Source organism: Trachurus japonicus, chromosome 8 (assembly GCF_045865225.1).
Source record: "Trachurus japonicus isolate A0001 chromosome 8, Traja_1.0".
Taxonomy (NCBI): Eukaryota; Metazoa; Chordata; class Actinopteri; order Carangiformes; family Carangidae; genus Trachurus; species Trachurus japonicus.
Genome location: NC_140914.1, coordinates 6,781,963 through 6,798,822, shown reverse-complemented (window position 1 = coordinate 6,798,822; position 16,860 = coordinate 6,781,963). Strand labels below are relative to the sequence as shown.

Sequence of the window (16,860 nt, the reverse complement as noted above, 5' to 3'; positions counted from 1 at the left end):
CACAATGAAACTTTACACAATAAAAGTATCTATCAAATGTAACATTTTTTGTATTACAAGTTTCTTTGAAAATGAATTTGAATATGCAAATGACCCATACACTAATGAAATATGCCCAAAATATACCCAAATAGGCTTGTTTTTTTCCTTTACTCCTACCACAATGAAACTTTACACAATGAAAGTATACATGAAAAGTAATTTTTTTTTGTATTAGCCTACAAGTTTCTTTTAAAATGAATTTGAATATGCAAATGAGCAATACACTAATGGAATATGTCCAAAATATACCCGAATAGGCTTGTTTTTTTCCTTTACTCCTACCACAATGAAACTTCACACAATGAAAGTACACATGAAAAGTAACATTTTTTTGTATTACAAAATTTGCATATTCAAAAGGAAGACCTGAGTCCCCAGTAGAGGCTGACAGAAACAGAACAGGTGAAACTAGTTGTACCACATCACATTGCGTGCAAGGAAAGGTAAAAGATAGGTAGGATAACATTTCAGAGACAATATTTTGTCTCTGTATCTTTTACCTTTCCTTGCATGATACGTAGGATCAAATTTCAACAGATTTGTCTCTGAAATTTTATCCTACATGTCTTTTACCTTTCCAGGAAATAGCCAGCATGTTTTTATGTGTGGGAGTGACTTTTGCACATGTGAATTTGCACATGTGATTTTCACATGTGATATATGGAGAAAATGTGTTTTGCACATGGGAAAAAATAAAAACGGACACTCCGGACAGGATGTGAAAAGTGGACATGTCCGGGCAAAAGAGGACGTTTGGTCCCCTAAACCAGACCCGGGTATTTTACAGAAATCCGCCCTGTGACGTCCACAAAGAAAAAAAAATGAAAAGAAAGAAAATCCTCCATCATCTTATGTTTAGGCGAATGAGTAGGCCTACCATGACTTTGAACTGCGATATGACCCGATTGCTTTTATTATGTTTATTGATGCCCATTAATCAGCTGTTTGGAACAGTCAATGACAGCCATGTTAGAGCAGTAGCCTACACATCACAGACAGAAACCTCCTCCATGTAGAAGAGGAGTAGTCACAATGGTCAGACACACCTGCATTAATCAGTTTGTCCAATAATGTGAGACAGGAAATAAAGGAGCAGCATTAAGTTCAGGAAGTAGTGGAGCTGTGCATTGAGCGGTTCTTCCGGTTCTTCAGCTCGCTCTCATGTCGGTTTGTAATTATTGGATGATATCATCTCTGAGTGCTGCCCGGCTCATTCCAATAATAATGATTCCACTGTGGCATTCGTAACATGTAACTCAGAGGGGAATAGCACTAGCGTATCATAACAAAAATATTGGTGATATGAAACGAGTTTTGCGACAGATAATGTGTTAATTAGAGGCTGCATTCCGCTGCCCCGTAGACTCGCATTATACGCGGCTCTCGGCTGGATCTAATTTCGTCAGAAGGACTTGATAATGACACCAAATTTATCTGGGTGTGTAAATGGTTGTATTTTACACTAGAAATAAGGTCCAGATTGTAAAAAACGGCAATTCCCCTTTAAGTTAAACTATAAATTATCTGAGTACTCCCTCCCTTGCCACACCCCTATCAATGTGATGACGTATGTGTCTGAGGCAACCATGCTTGAGCACATTTGGGCTCGGGGTAATATGGGAGACAGGGGAGTGGCCATTCATGCTTCAGCACTGTACGGAACAACCGGCCCTAGTATGAGTCCACCCTAACACTCCTCAGAGAAAGAGAGAGAGAGAGTCAGATAGAGCCAGGAAGGGAAACTAGCTGAGGAGCGAAGGAGGGAGGGATGGATAGTTAAAACAGAGGGAGGGAGGGTGACAGACAGCAGATAAGTTGTTGAGGGAGGTGAAGAAGGACAGATAGAGAGAGAGAGACGGTGAGGAGGACAAAGTCAGCAGGAGTAGTGAGGGATGAGGGGACAGCTGAAGATGACACTTCTCTTCTCAGTGAGCCTGCTGACTGGCCTACTTTGGTTCGTGATCGGTGACAAGTAAGTGTGGAACTATCACACACACACACACACACACACACAACCACACACCAACGTGTCTTTATTTGGGAAAATTAATTTGCAGCCAGGAAGATCCACAGATTCAAACACATACACAAATAGACAACACCAGATAACATGTAACATATAACATATAACATATCATGGGCAGATTAAGGACCTACTGCAAGATAAAAATATGATTAAAAAGTGCCAATAATGTACACTGTACAAACAAATAAATAATAAACAGCAAGGGGCCTCAAGTGCAAATGCAACAGGTTACAACAGCCGTGAACAGTCTTTATAGCAGATATCAGTGGAATGTTTTTGTTAATATAAGTCCTAAATAGTCCTATTTTCCGTCAGCAATCACTTACATGAAGTATTTCAGCCTAAACACGAGTCTCTCCGTCACTCTGCTCTGCTGTAACCCGAGGAGAAAATTTTCCTTGTGGGATACAAGTGTTATCCAATGAGGGGAGAGAACGGCATGAAGGGCTGTGTGTGCAGCCAAGGGATGCGCGTGAATGTGGTGACGTAGCACGAGGACCAATTGATGCCTGACAAGGGCGGGGGCTGCTAACTCATGGTGCGTTCAAGGAAACTCGTACTTTGTGTTTTTCCTTCCTGTGAAGTCATACCAGTTCGATCTGGTACGAGTTCACGGGTCGGAAGTTACGAGTGGCCGTTATAGGGAACTTTCACAGACAACAGGACGGTAAAAACACGAGCTACGGGTTACCTGGAACGCTACCAAGTCGTAGTTGTGACTTGAAGCTGTAACTTACGGTTTCAAAAGCCTGCAGAGAACACAGCATTAGCCGAAACGGCCGTGCCGCTGATATCTGCTTTAATTATCTACTGTTTAGTAACTGAATGGCCGTGGGGACAAAGGAAACCTTAAATCTCTTGGTGCGAAGAGCAGGCACCTTCCACCGACGGCTTGAGGGCAACAATACAAACTCAGACTGGAGGTGGTGGTGGAAGATGGTCAGATATGACGTGATGCTTCTACAGAGGAGATGTACAGGTGTGTGTGTGTGTGTTAGGGCTGGGCGGTATGACCTAAAATTCATATCACGGTATAAATCGAATCCCTTCACGGTAACGGCATATATCGCGGTATAAATTTAAGTGTAAAAATTATAATGGACGTGTTTCTGAATGGGTTGTAGTCCCTTAGCAAAGCTAAATTGATTTTAAAAAAAAGAAAAAAAAGCAATAATGTAATTTTTAGAGCATTTATTATGCAGAATGGCTCGGGTTGTATAACATCCTGTCTGTCCTTTTGGCGGACAATCACGTAGTCCAGGAGATGCCAATGCTTCGAGCGAGGGTGCTGCCAGGTGGTTTTGAGCCAGTTCTTCATCTGGAATGTGGTGTTGGTGATGACCAGGTGATGTTCTGCACTGAGGGAGAGGAGCTGTAGCCCATTGGTGTTCATTTCCCCCACTCCGCGCTGACCGATAACCCGGTTCCCTGGTCTGTGCCCACTCTGGCGTTGGAGTCTCCAATGAGTATGAGCTTGTTTGAGGTTGGCGTTTTCTGAATGACATGGTCAAGCATCCGGTAGAAGTCCTTTTGATGTTGTGTTCGGCATCAAGGGTTGGTGCATAGTCACTGATGAGGGTGGTGAAGCGTCCCTTTGTGAGGGGAATGCGCCACATCGTCAGTCTTTCATTTATGCCGCTAGGGGATTCTGGGATGCGCTGCAGCAGTTGGGACTTCACAGCAAAACCAACTCCGTGGATGTGGCAAGTGCCTTTGGGGTCCTCTGTTCTTTTCTCCTGCATTTAATACACATGTCTTTGTTTGTGTTGTTGTTGTTTCACAGTAATGTGAAACTTCAGCCAGTCGCTCCTCAGAAGAGGAGCCCACCTCAGACGTCTGACCAGCAGAACAGGTGAGAGCAGAGACGCACTTCCCCTCAGGTCACAACAGTTACCACAGTCACACACCTTGTAGCCCATTTACGTGTGTGTCATTTAATTCATGTGTCTTTGTTTCTGGTTGTTGTTTCACAGTAGTGTTGAACTTCAGCCAGTCGCCCTTCAGGAGAAGAGCCCTCCTCAGACGCCTGAGCAGCAGAACAGGTGAGAGCAGAGACGCACTTCCCCTCAGGTCACATCAGTTACCACTGTCACACACCTTACAGCCCATTTACGTGTGTGTGTCATTTAATTCATGTGTCTTTTGGCGCGTTTCCACTAGCGCGCTTCGGCTCGGCGCGCTATTTGCGTGTTTCCACTAGCACGCAGTACCTGCAACCAGGTACACTTTTGGTATCACCTCAGCCCTGGTTCCAAGCGAGCCGAAGCGTTACTAAAACGTGACGTCAGGCGACTGCCTTCCACTGATTGGCCGATGAGTGTCGTCACTGGAAGTGTCATAACCGACCGATAAATAAATAGCGTTACAAATAAATAAGCGGCGTTACGAATAAACAGCGTTACGAATCAATGGCGTTACAAATAAATAAACAGTGTTACAAATGAATAAACAGTGTTATGTAACCCCTTTTTCCCTTAGTGTTTATAAACTACACTGTGGTCACACCCAATAAAATAAAACAGGTCCTAGGTTCTCAGCTAAAGATGGTGAATTCGCTGTGGTTCTTATTTAAACAAGGGACTTTATCATTAGAGTGGGAAAAAGGAAATAACTAGTGCGGTGCCTCCACTGAAAACTTACTATGCTATGTGTTAGCAAGAATTATGTAAGCCCTCAGAAATACAGATTAGCCTACTCTTAAAAGAATGTTAAACCACAATATGTAAAAGGTAAGACACAAACATTTATTTTTATTAAACCCTTTTTGATTGTTTTGGAATTATACCTTTAAATTTAGAAAAGCTTCAGCAAATAGAAAATAACAAAACACTTCCTGTACCCTTTTGAATTAATACAGTAATACCTGAAGCTTCAAAATGCTTTCTTTTTACCCTTTTTTTTAATATATCAACAGAACAGTTTTTAGCTTATTTCAATCAACCAATAATGAATCAAAAGAGTGTTTTTAACCCTTTCTGTTACCTCACATCAATGAAATGAAATGTTTTTAATTTGAGCTCAATCCCAATATTTTTAATGAAAACAATAAACCTATGAATGAGGTTTTTAGCTTAGTTGCAAACTAAATCAAATTATGGTTCTCTTTTTAATAAACCATTCACTTACTGTATTCACACCTTTTAAATGTTCAAAATATGATTTCAATAACCCAAATGCAAAGAAATATCAACCAATAGTGCTTTTGTACATTCAAAACACAGTACCAGTACCCACACTTGTACCAAAATATTTTTCACAGTTCACATAAATGATAATGATACCAGAAAAAGTCTAACCCAAGCGCTTGGATAATTCCCCTAACCGTTGGGGCCCATTTGTAGCGTTGGTGCACATGAAGTTTTATCCAGTTATGATCCGGTGCATATTCTCATTTGCCCAGGTCGTAGTATTTCAAAGGAGGTTAAATCGAAAGCAACTGGACTTAGTTATTTCTCTAGGAAGACGTTTCACCTCTCATCCAAGAGGCTTCATCAGTTCATGTACGCATCTGACCAGGCTGGGACTGGTCCAACTATCTGGTGTGGAGACTCACTATTTAACCTCTTGTGTGGGCGTTCACAAGGGTGATGATGTCACTGGTTCCCTTTTGTGCTCCAAGTGCCAACGACAGTCGTTTAAATGACTGCCTTTGATGGAAGGTTGGTTTCGACTTTGTTAGTGCCCTATTGTGTTATAACGACAGTCGTTGGAGTCACTTGCCACTTGTGAACAGTGGTTGTTCTTTGAGGCTAGATTGTTGAATCTCCTGGGAAGGGATGAAAGGGCAGCATTGTAAATTGGAGATAGGTGGTGTCTGAGGCCACCTCCCCTGTTGAGGGATGGTTTCTCTACTTAAAAGTAGCATTTAATACACATGTCTTTGTTTCTGTTGTTGTGGTTTCACAGTAATGTGAAACTTCAGCCAGTCGCTCCTCAGAAGAGGAGCCCACCTCAGACGCCTGACCAGCAGAACAGGTGAGAGCATTTTCATTTCATTTCATTTATTGTTTATTTGTTGAGGACAGTGCACATTAATGAACAATTTAACGCCGTGGCGTCTTGTAAGTGTGCCCGATTTAGCTCAAAGCTAGTTTCCGTCCGTAGTCCTCACATTAAAAAACAGACAGACATACCACAGATCACAGATAATAGTAATAATAAAAGAAAGCAGATAACGATGCCATGCAGCTGAACGCTGCATGGCACTGCTACCTGCCCAAACATAATAGGGTACAGAATGGTAGCAGCATAGCAGTAGAAAGACAGATAACAATCTGAGATAACAATCAGCAGAGACGCACTTCCCCTCAGGTCACATCAGTTACCACAGGTCACACACACCTTGCTGCCCAATTACGTGTGTGTGTCATTTAATTCATGTGTCTTTGTTTCTGTTGTTGTTTCACAGTAAACAGCGTTATAAACATCATTACAAATAAATAAACAGCGTTACAAATAAATAAACAGCGTTACAAATGAATAAACGGCGTTACAAATAAATAAACAGCGTTCCTTTGGGGACCTCTGTTCTTTTCTCCTGCATTTAATACACATGTCTTTGTTTCTGTTGTTGTTGTTTCACAGTAATGTGAAACTTCAGCCAGTCGCTCCTCAGAAGAGGAGCCCACCTCAGACGCCTGAGCAGCAGAACAGGTGAGAGTATTTTAATTTCATTTCATTTATTGTTTATTTATTGAGGACAGTGCACATTAAAGCAGAAGTAAGCGATATTTTTGTGTTAAAGGGATAGTTCACCCTAGAATGATATTTTGCTCATTATCTACTCACCCTCATGTGGACTAAGGGCTGGAAGAAGTTTCAGAGTCCTCCGTCCCTTCTCTGAGTTACAGGGGGTCTTGGTGTAGCAGTGCATGTCCATATAACGGTTGCAAAGGGACACCTGGGGCCTGTTGTTCGAAAGTAGAATAAAGATATCCAGGATAAGTGGAAAAGCCAGGTTGGACAAAGTCTCCTAAGTCCATCCTGGCTTAATTGGTTGTTTGAACGCTGAGTCAGGCTGAGGAGGAGCAGCTTTGTCAAGCCAGGTGTAACTTATTCTCTTGTCAGTAGACCACAGAGATTGATCACAGATTCACCGATGAGAGGACAGGTGTGGCTACTTTCCTCCAATCAACAGGAACTTAATGCTGAAGTCAGGTGACTCACCTCGTAGAAAAAAAAAAAAAAAAAGCACTGCTGCTGTCGTAAAGCTCAGAGAGAGCACGGACAACTGTGGACTGATTGAATGTGGAAGTAGCCTAATCCAAAATTATAATCACAATTTAAGTTCCTTTCACAAATTAACAGCTGTGCACTTTGCCTTAATGATGAGCAGTGGAAGTTGATACATTGCACAAATCTCTTATCATCTAAAGTAAAGTTCACAAATACAAGTGGCCAAAAGTGCAACAGGTGAAAATTAATTAAATATAAGAACATCATGCAGTCTGGTGCTTCAATAAATTGCTGATAACAATGTTCAAATGAGGTGTATAAATTATTTGGAAGGTGCCTGCTCAAACAACTGTATTCTTGTTTTCTTCCCTCAACCAATATTTAGGCCAATATACTGTATTTTGTAACATATTTTATAAAAATAAACATAAATCTATTGCTATTTTTGCTCCATTACTTTTTATGAGAAGCCATGTAATACTAGTGGTCATAGAAAATATCATAGATGGGTCACAGATATCGAAAATAGTGAGTATTGACTGAAGAACAGTTTGCACAATTCGGTGCTAATGTGTTTTCCAGATTTCACAAACCATCAGACATCTGTAGCCATGCAGCAGGCAGCGCTGGCAGATGCAAAGATTCAGTGTGAGAAGCACTAGGCCTAATTATGAAAAAAAAAGAGAAGAAAAATAACCTAATAAATATTGTAAATATTTCATGTTTTTTGATTATTGTAAATGTATTTTGTTTGTTTATAAATCAGGCCAATATGTACATAAGAACATGGAATAACTGTCTGAAACACATTGATTTCTGATCAGAGTGACTGCTGACTTCACAGATAAAGACAACAGAATCAACTAAGCCTGGCTGTTAGCCTGGTCTGGAGCAGGCTAGCTGCAGAGAATAAATCACCATAGTAACTTGACCAGGATAAAGGTATCCAGCTTTCGAACAACCGACTTGAGGCTAAATTCAGCCAGGATAACCAACATATCCCGGCTTAATCCCTTATCTAGGTTTCGAACAACAGGCCCCAGAGCTCTTCGTAAAAAAACACACACAAAAAAACATCCAAATACCTCCATGCTGCTCGTATGTAATGTCCGTCTTGTGCTGAAGCCCCAAATTGCGTAATTGTCCCGAAAAAAACGGAAGCTTCTCAAAGCTTTGCGTGATTTGCGCCGGCGTCAGTGCGGTTACTGCGAATCACGCGAGATTTGGACGGACCAGGAAGAGGAGCTTTGAGAAGCTTCCGCTACAAACAAGCTTAAAATATAGACTTATTTAATTTTTTTCGGGACAATTACGCAATTTGGGGCTTCAGCACAAGACGGACATTACATACGAGCAGCATGGAGGTATTTGGATGTTTTTTTGTGTGTGTTTTTTTACGAAGAGCTCTGGTGTCCCTTTACAACCGTTATATGGACATGCACTGCTACGCTGAGACCCCCTGTAACTCAGAGAAGGGACGGAGGACTCTGAAACTTCTTCCAGCCCTTAGTCCACATGAGGGTGAGTAGATAATGAGCAAAATATCATTCTAGGGTGAACTATCCCTTTAATATAAGTCTTAAATAGTTATATCTTCCAACAGCAATCACTTACATAGATTGTTTGGACCGAAACACGGGTCTCTCAGTCACTCTGCTCTGCTCTAAGCCGAGGAGAAAACTTTTCTCGTATCCTACAAGTTTTATCCAATGAGGAGAGAGAACGGCATGAAGGGCTGTGTGTGCAGCCAAGGGATGCGCCCGAATGTGGTGACGTAGGGACGAGGACCAATAGATCCATGGCGAGGGCGGGGGCTGCTAACTCCATCGGCTGACAAGACGTTATGGTGCGTTCAAGGCAACCCGTAACTCATGTTTTTCCGAACTGTGAAGTCGTACCAGTTCGATCTGGTACAAGTTCACGGGTCAGAAGTTACGAGTGGCCGTTATAGTGACTTTCACAGGTAAAACAGGTCGGAAAAACACGAGTGGGTTGCCTGGAATGCTACAAAGTCGTAAGTCATGACTTGAAGCTGTAATTTACGGTTTCAAAAGCCTGCCTGGAACGCAGCATTAGCCAAAACGACCGGATCGCTTACTTCTGCTTTAATGAACAATTTAACACCGTGGCGTCTTGCCGGATTTAGCTCAAAGCTAGTTTCCGTCCGTAGTCCTCACATTAAAATACAGACAGACATACCACAGATCACAGATAATAGTAATAATAATAACAATGGAAAAAAAGAAAGCAGATAACGATGCTACCTGCCCAAACATAATAAGGTACAGAATGGTAGCAGCATAGCAGTAGAAAGACAGATAACAATCTGAGATAACAATCAGCAGAGACGCACTTCCCCTCAGGTCACATGAGTTACCACAGGTCACACACAACTTGCTGCCCAATTACGTGTGTGTGTGTCATTTAATTCATGTGTCTTTGTTTCTGTTGCTGTTATTTCACAGTAATGTGAAACTTCAGCCAGTCGCTCCTCAGGAGAAGAGCCCACCTGAGACTAATGAGCAGCTGAAAAACAGGTGAGAGCAGAGACGCACTTCCCCTCAAGTCACATCAGTTACCACAGTCACACACACCTTGCTGCCCATTTACGTGTGTGTGTGTGTGTCATTTAATTCATGTGTCTTTGTTTCTGTTGTTTCACAGTGATGTGAAACTTCAGCCAGTCGCTCCTCAGGAGAAGAGCCCACCTGAGACACCTGACCAGCAGAACAGGTGAGAGCAGAGATGAGATTCTCCTCAGGTCACAACAGTTACCACAGTCACACACCTTGCAGCCCATTTACGTGTGTGTGTGTCACTTAATTAATGTGTCTTTGTTTCTGTTGTTTCACAGTAATGTTGAACTTCAGCCAGTCGCTCCTCAGAAGAAGAGCCCTCCTCAGAAGAAGAGCCCTCCTCAGAAGAAGAGTCCACCTCAGAAGAAGAGCCCTCCTCAGAAGAAGAGCCCACCCCAGAAGAAGAGCCCACGTGAGACTACTGAGCAGAAAAACAGGTGAGAGCAGAGATGCACTTCTCCTCAGGTCACATCAGATACCACAGGTCACACACACCTTGCAGCCCATTTACATGTGTGTGTGTGTCACAGGAAGATCATCGATTCTGCAAAAGTTCTTTACTCACAAGTCTGGAGGAGGCAGGAGGAGAACTACCAAAAATTCAGGTAAAACAACAAATGTAATACAGTGCATATATATTTCTATACATATACATTCTATATACATTGATTGAATGTATATTTAATGTTTAATATATATGGTTGCATTGCATATTATAACATGAAAATAATTTCAAGATTTTAGGTAGACCGGTAGACGGCTCAATCCAGGGGGCGGGATGAAGGCTGTCTTTCAAACTGCCTCTGCACGCAATAGGGTAGCGCTATGACTAATCAGAGCAAAGAGCAGGATGACGTTAGCCCGACAAGCCAATTAAAATGTATGTCATCAGATCTATCATCAGATAGAGCGCTGTGATTGGTGAACACAAACGGTGTTCAAGACTCAAAAAGTTCCTATGGCTCGTTTCTAGACCCACCTATGGAGCAAATATATTTGCTGCCGCTAGGGTGCGTCTAGATTTCTAGGCTAGCAAATGTCTACTATCCACAGACATGCTGAAAAAAGTCGTCAAGTTTCTTGACTATGTGTAAATTGTTATTAATGACCGTAGCCCCCTGTGTTTCTTCCTCAGGTCTCAGCTGAAGACAAATTGCAGTGGGTACGAGCAGGGCATCATCTCCCAGGCCAACACACCCGTGGGAACCAAGCTGGTGTACGACGGCCAGAAGAAGAAGAGCCTCCAGGTGACGCCGGAGATCTTCAGCACCTTTGTGAAGGTATGTTTTCTTTGTTTATCATCTTACAGTGGGACCATTATTTTATTTAATTTTTTTTTGGCTTTTTGCCTTTTTATTGATAGCACACAGTAGAGTTAGACAGGAAAGGGGGAGGCAGAAATTACATGCAGGAAAGGGCTGCCCGACGCGGGATTCAAACCGGGGCCTGTACTGTACAGGACTGTAGCCTCTACATGGGGCAGCCGCTCTAACCACTGCGCCACGCACCGCCCCAGTGGGACCATTATTAGTAACATCTGATGCCTCTGAGGCTTCACCTTCACAGCGGACAGACCATCACATACATTTCACAGCCTGTGATCCCATTGACTGAGGAACATTTATCCTTTAAAGGAGAATTCCGGCCATTTTTGACCCCTAAATCGTATTCCTGATGGTGGTCACCCAGTGTTTTCTATTCTAATATATTGTCTACACTTTATTTAGATTAGATTCTGTGGGTGAAATTGCAATAATAAGGTGACTTGACTTGCCCAAAGAAAAATGACTTGGGACTTACTTGAGACTTGAAGGTTAAGACTTAAGACTTGCACATGTGTGACTTGGTCCCATCTCTGCCGTCTTCACACTTCACCCTCACCGATCGCTGACGGTCAGGTCGGAGGTGTAAAGTCAGCTCCTCGTCAGCACTGACGTCAGTTTTTTCTAGGTTTAATTTTTTTTCCCCCATTGCAGGAGCATCCTTTCGCTAATAAGACGTTGGACACGTGCGCTGTCGTCGGGAACGGAGGGATCCTGGGAAACAGCAGCTGTGGGCGGATGATCGACTCGGCTGACTTTGTGATCAGGTAAAGAACGTGGATGAAGGTGGATGAAGTGATGAAGGTTGTTAATGAAAACAAAGTGAACTCTTCTTCTCCACCTGCTGACCTCTACATGTTCTCTGTTCAGGTGTAACCTCCCTCCTCTGGAGAACGGCTACAGTGAACACGTGGGCGGGAAAACCAACCTGGTCACAGCAAACCCAAGCATCCTCATAGAGAAGTGAGTCACCAACATGATGGACTCACTCAGTTATGGAGGCCTGTGAGGTCCAAAATGTCAAAATGTTAGTTTGATCTTAACCCTCAAGGCCCCTTAAAGAAAAATGGAGTTACACTTTTTACCCGTAGGTCCCAAAACGGTCCCTCTCATAAAAGTGTAATAAAAATGTAATGTAATTATTTTTATTCACTTTAAGATTTTTCCTCATATTGGCCCTCATTTATCAAACTTGCGTACACCAAAAAAATGGGTGTACACCAAATTCACCGCAAGGATCGGCATTTATTAATCTGAGCGTGAGCGTACGGTACGCACAAATCTCACGCCAGCTCTGACCAGGTGTACGCACATTTGGAACCAGCGTAGAACATGCAGGAAGGAGTGCTGCTGTGTCAGAATGATTATTAAACCATAGTCTAATAACGCAGCGATGTGGACCACATGTTGTTGTTGTTTATATTGATAAAAAGATAAAAAGTAGCCAAAAAAAAAAAGAAACGATAAAACCAAGTCTGTGTTGAAAATATAACTCGACTTTTATTTTGGGCAACTGAGATGAATTAAAAACCACGACGTGACAGATGGTCGTTAATCAGCTGTGTCAACAGTCAATGACAGACAGACCTGTTATTGTAGATCACACACACAAACCAACATCTGCAGCACCAGAGCATGACCGGACGGCTCCTCAGTCTCTCTCTCTGACGGACACCGGAGGGCGGGGGGGGGGGGGGGGGGGCTCCGCTACGAGTGTTTTTCTTTTCTTTTTTTTTTCCCGTCACCGGGACCTGTCAGCGGGACATCGGGCCGGTGTTTCACATTCCTCCATCAGCCGAACCATGCCAGCGGTGCTGATGGTCATAAAGTTGCGTTCGCAGCAGTAATATGCCTATGATTTCTCCTCAGTCACTTGTGTTTAGTAAACTGCAGGAGCATTTCATTAGGTCGCTGTGTTTCCTGACGTGGTCGGTGACACGTGCGTCTGCAGCCTCCATCCACCGGGATGACGCTTATCAATCACAAAATCTATCAATCTATCAATGTGCAGATATTTAATGTTGCCGCCCTCTCCCTGTTCAACGCGGTAATGTCGGTAAAGTCCCTCTTCTTGGCCGTCTTCCGTGTCTCCATGTCGTAAAAGGGGCAGGGCGAGGCCTCTAAAGCAGGAATATATCGGGGCATGACATTTAAATGACGCTCGTTTTCAGCCGCCGGATTTATCACCACCACGCCGGTTCTACGCCGAAATCAGCAGCGTACACACTTTTAGTAAATCACACGTGACACTTGGCGTACACTGATATTTACACCAGAATCTACACCAGATCCTGCGCAAGTTTAATAAATGAGGGCCATTAACTCCTAATTACCGTTTATTCACTGTAAATTAATGCATTGTTGTTTCTGAATAATGATGTGAATAACCAGTGGGTTTTTGGGGCCTTGTACAGGGGCAGTAGCACAAGATCAGTAATTCTTCCTTTATCACTCTGAATTAGTAAAGCATTAATGCATTTACAATGAATAAGCGGTAATCTTAGTTCATGGTGTAATAGAGGTAGAATAAGGCTATATACTATAGAATTGGGTGGTAATACGTGCTTAATAATTACTAATAAGGAGCTAGTAAGCTACTTATATGCATATTAATAAGCACCTAGTTAATGGTGAATATGTGTTCCCTTAAGTGTTACCGAAAAATGTACATATTGGTCCCCAAAGGTGGTTCTAATATTTGGAACAGTCCATTTGAACAGTGGTCCAGAAAGTCCAGATGTTCATAACGCCGTGTGCACATGGCCTAAATTGATGACATAATTTTCTGTTGTCTGAAGATGAGACAAGAGATGCGGCTAAGTGGCTTCCTGTACCTCACCTCATCCTGCTCCTCTGGTGTCGTTTCTTCACACTTTCTCTTTATTTTCAGGTACGGGGCTCTGAATGGGCGTCGCCGTCCGTTTGCGGAGAGTTTGCAAATCTACCAGGACTCCCTGCTGCTCCTTCCGGCCTTCTCCTTCAACCGCAACACTCCTAGCTGCCTGCGGGCGGTCTACACCGTTGAGGACTTCAGAAGCCCCATCCAGCCGATCTTCTTCAACCCCGACTACCTCCTGAGACTGGCCGACTTCTGGCACGCGCAGGGCCTGAAGGAGGCGCGGCTCAGCAGCGGCCTTATGATGGTCAGTCTGGCGGTGGAGCTCTGTAAGAACGTGCACCTGTACGGCTTCTGGCCGTTCAGCAGTCACCCGGACGACTACCACCCCCTGACCAACCACTACTATGACAACAGACGGCCTAACACCAGATTCCACGCCATGCCGGTTGAGTTTGACCTCCTGCTGCGGCTGCACACTCAGGGCGTGCTCAAGCTCCACCTGGGCAAATGTCCACAACCTGAGAAGTAGTTTAGTCTGAGAGCACAGGAGCAAAGTGCCTTCTCTCTCCCTGCAGCCTCAGGAACTCATGAACCACTTCATCTTCTCTTTCAGTGGGATGGATGTATTTTTTATCTGATGACACAGATGAAGTGTTGCTGTATTTATTGATGCAAATGTTCCAGCTGGAGTCTGGAGGGTTTTTGTTTGTAATGGTAAGCCTTTGTGAGGCCTTTGTACGGAAGCCCACAGCGGCCATACAGCCATACATTTTCGTTCCAGAGGTAATGGGATTTAATCTTTGTTAACGACATAATTAGTTAGAGATGTATCTGAGTCAGAGCCGTGATTGATCGATGACATTTATGATGCACTGATCAATATTTTCCTGCTACACTGAATGTTTCTTTCACTGAATGAGACTGTTTGTTGTTTTCATTATCTCCACATCTCATATTAATTATTGTGTCGGGAAATCAGAGGAAATAAAAGGTACAAATGTAGAAACGTTTGGCCGGTCAGGGCCTCTGTGAGCAAGTACACTGTCGTGCCTTATGCTGATCAGTTACTAATTAGTGCTTTATAATTAACCATGGCAGCCTCTTTCCTTTTCTTTTCTTTTCTTTTCTTTAGATCAACTTGAATGTATTTTGGGACAAAAAAATGAAAATCAATCAACACTTGAGGCACTTTGGCTTGTTTTTGTTGTTTTTTCTATTTGAGTGGTAAAATTAAATTAAAGTGAATAAATATTCATCAGAAAGATATTTATCACAAATCTTGTCTCGTTTCATTGAGTTGTTGAGCTCCAACATGTGTCGCCAGCGTCGTAAATCGCAGTTGCGAACAGCTTGTTCTCATTAACGACGGCAACAACATGATCCAGTTATTTATCGTTTTATTTTATTTTTTGTCACACTTTATGACAGCTACTAACTATTAAGCACCAGTTAAGCCTTACTACAAAAATATCTCATTATTTATTCATTAGAATTAACTAAGTGGGGTGGTGCGTGGCGCAGTGGTTAAGGCGGCCGCCCCATGTGGAGGCTACAGTCCTCAACGCAGGCGTCCCCGGTTCGATTCCCGCGTCGGGCAGACCTTTCCTGCATGTCATTCCCCCTCTCTCTGCCTCCCCCTTTCCTGTCTGTCTCACTCACTCTCAAATAAAGGCAAAAACACCAAAAAAATATACTTAAAAAAAAAAGAATTAACTAAGTATTATATCAATTACCATCCAGTTAGTGAGTGTGCTAACAGGTGTTTTATAACATATTTAACTAACAAGAGCAACTGAATTCAATCATGAATTGCAGTATTAATAAGTGTTTATAAAACATCTATTAACAAACTCACAGACTGTCACTGTCATAAATCGTATAAGTGCAGCATAAATAGTTTGTTAATCATTTACTGACTCTTTACAAATGAATTGAATTGAAATGAATGTAACAATTGAATTGAATGTTCAATGTAACACTTGGTTTATACAAGCTGAATCCAACATTAATTTCCGGTAAGTATAAAATAACAATTAAACAACACATAAAACTGTGTGTATAAATGTAGGAAATTGCTTTATAATAAAGTATTTCCTAATGCTTATTATGAAGTGTAGCCCCGTGTTCTGACCTGATGTAACCCGTGTCGTGTGCATGTATATGGTGTATTATTTGCCAACACATAATCTTCTTGTTCATGATGAGGCTTCATGTTTCTCCATAGATCAGTGGCCTTTATGTTTCCGCACCTTCCACTTCACTTCACTTCCTCCTCCTGCTGCTGCTGCTGCTGCTGCTGCTGCTGCTGCTGCTGCTGCTGCTGCTGCTGCTGCTGCTGCAGGGAATCACACATCTGCCGTGTGAACCACGCATGCAAACATCTGGATGATGATGAGTGCTGCCACAGAAACCATTAAACACTCTTTTCGGTCTCCAAATGATAAAAGCTCATCCTTTAAAATGCACATCCATGTATACAGACATACAGTCAGAGCAAGTGTCCATCCCAGACACTGGGTCATCATGGGATTCCTCAGTGACCTCATTGTATCCAGCTGCTGCGGCCCTGCTCGTTCCCACCGGGACGTTTTATTGTATTATAGTTGTTTTATTTATTTATTTATTTATTTATCTATCATTATTTCAAAGAATCACAAAACTTTCCATTTTATGTGAGTGTGTCCTCATGTTCAGACCAGTTATCAAGGTCATGTCTCGTTTTTGTGTTTTTGTTTTTAAGTCAGTGGTTAATTGGAGCAAACGCCGACCTGCTGGTGCGTTAATGTAATTTAAAGCCTCACAGACTCGGACGCTCTCTGAGCTTCAGCTGCCAAAAGTGACAAACAGGATGACACAAGCTGACGTGAGCCGAAGTGACGT

At 42.7% G+C, this 16,860-nt stretch overlaps 1 protein-coding gene and 1 long non-coding RNA gene across 2 annotated transcripts; both read left to right on the top strand.

Moving 5' to 3' along the window:
* Positions 1-1,859: 1,859 nt before the first annotated feature.
* Positions 1,860-4,067, top strand: LOC146982464 (uncharacterized). The gene is made up of 3 exons (XR_015036378.1): positions 1,860-2,014; positions 3,852-3,920; positions 4,042-4,067. It is a non-coding gene; the product is annotated as an uncharacterized LOC146982464 (long non-coding RNA).
* Positions 4,068-5,942: 1,875 nt separating this feature from the next.
* Positions 5,943-14,625, top strand: LOC146982463 (alpha-2,8-sialyltransferase 8F-like). Its single transcript, XM_085785581.1, has 10 exons — positions 5,943-6,043; positions 6,653-6,721; positions 9,709-9,780; positions 9,908-9,976; positions 10,098-10,256; positions 10,350-10,424; positions 10,955-11,099; positions 11,796-11,908; positions 12,012-12,104; positions 14,032-14,625. The coding sequence occupies exons 1-10, from the start codon at positions 5,943-5,945 to the stop codon at positions 14,507-14,509; spliced, it is 1,374 nt and encodes a 457-aa protein (XP_085641707.1). The 3' UTR covers positions 14,510-14,625.
* The last annotated feature ends 2,235 nt before the right edge of the window (positions 14,626-16,860 follow it).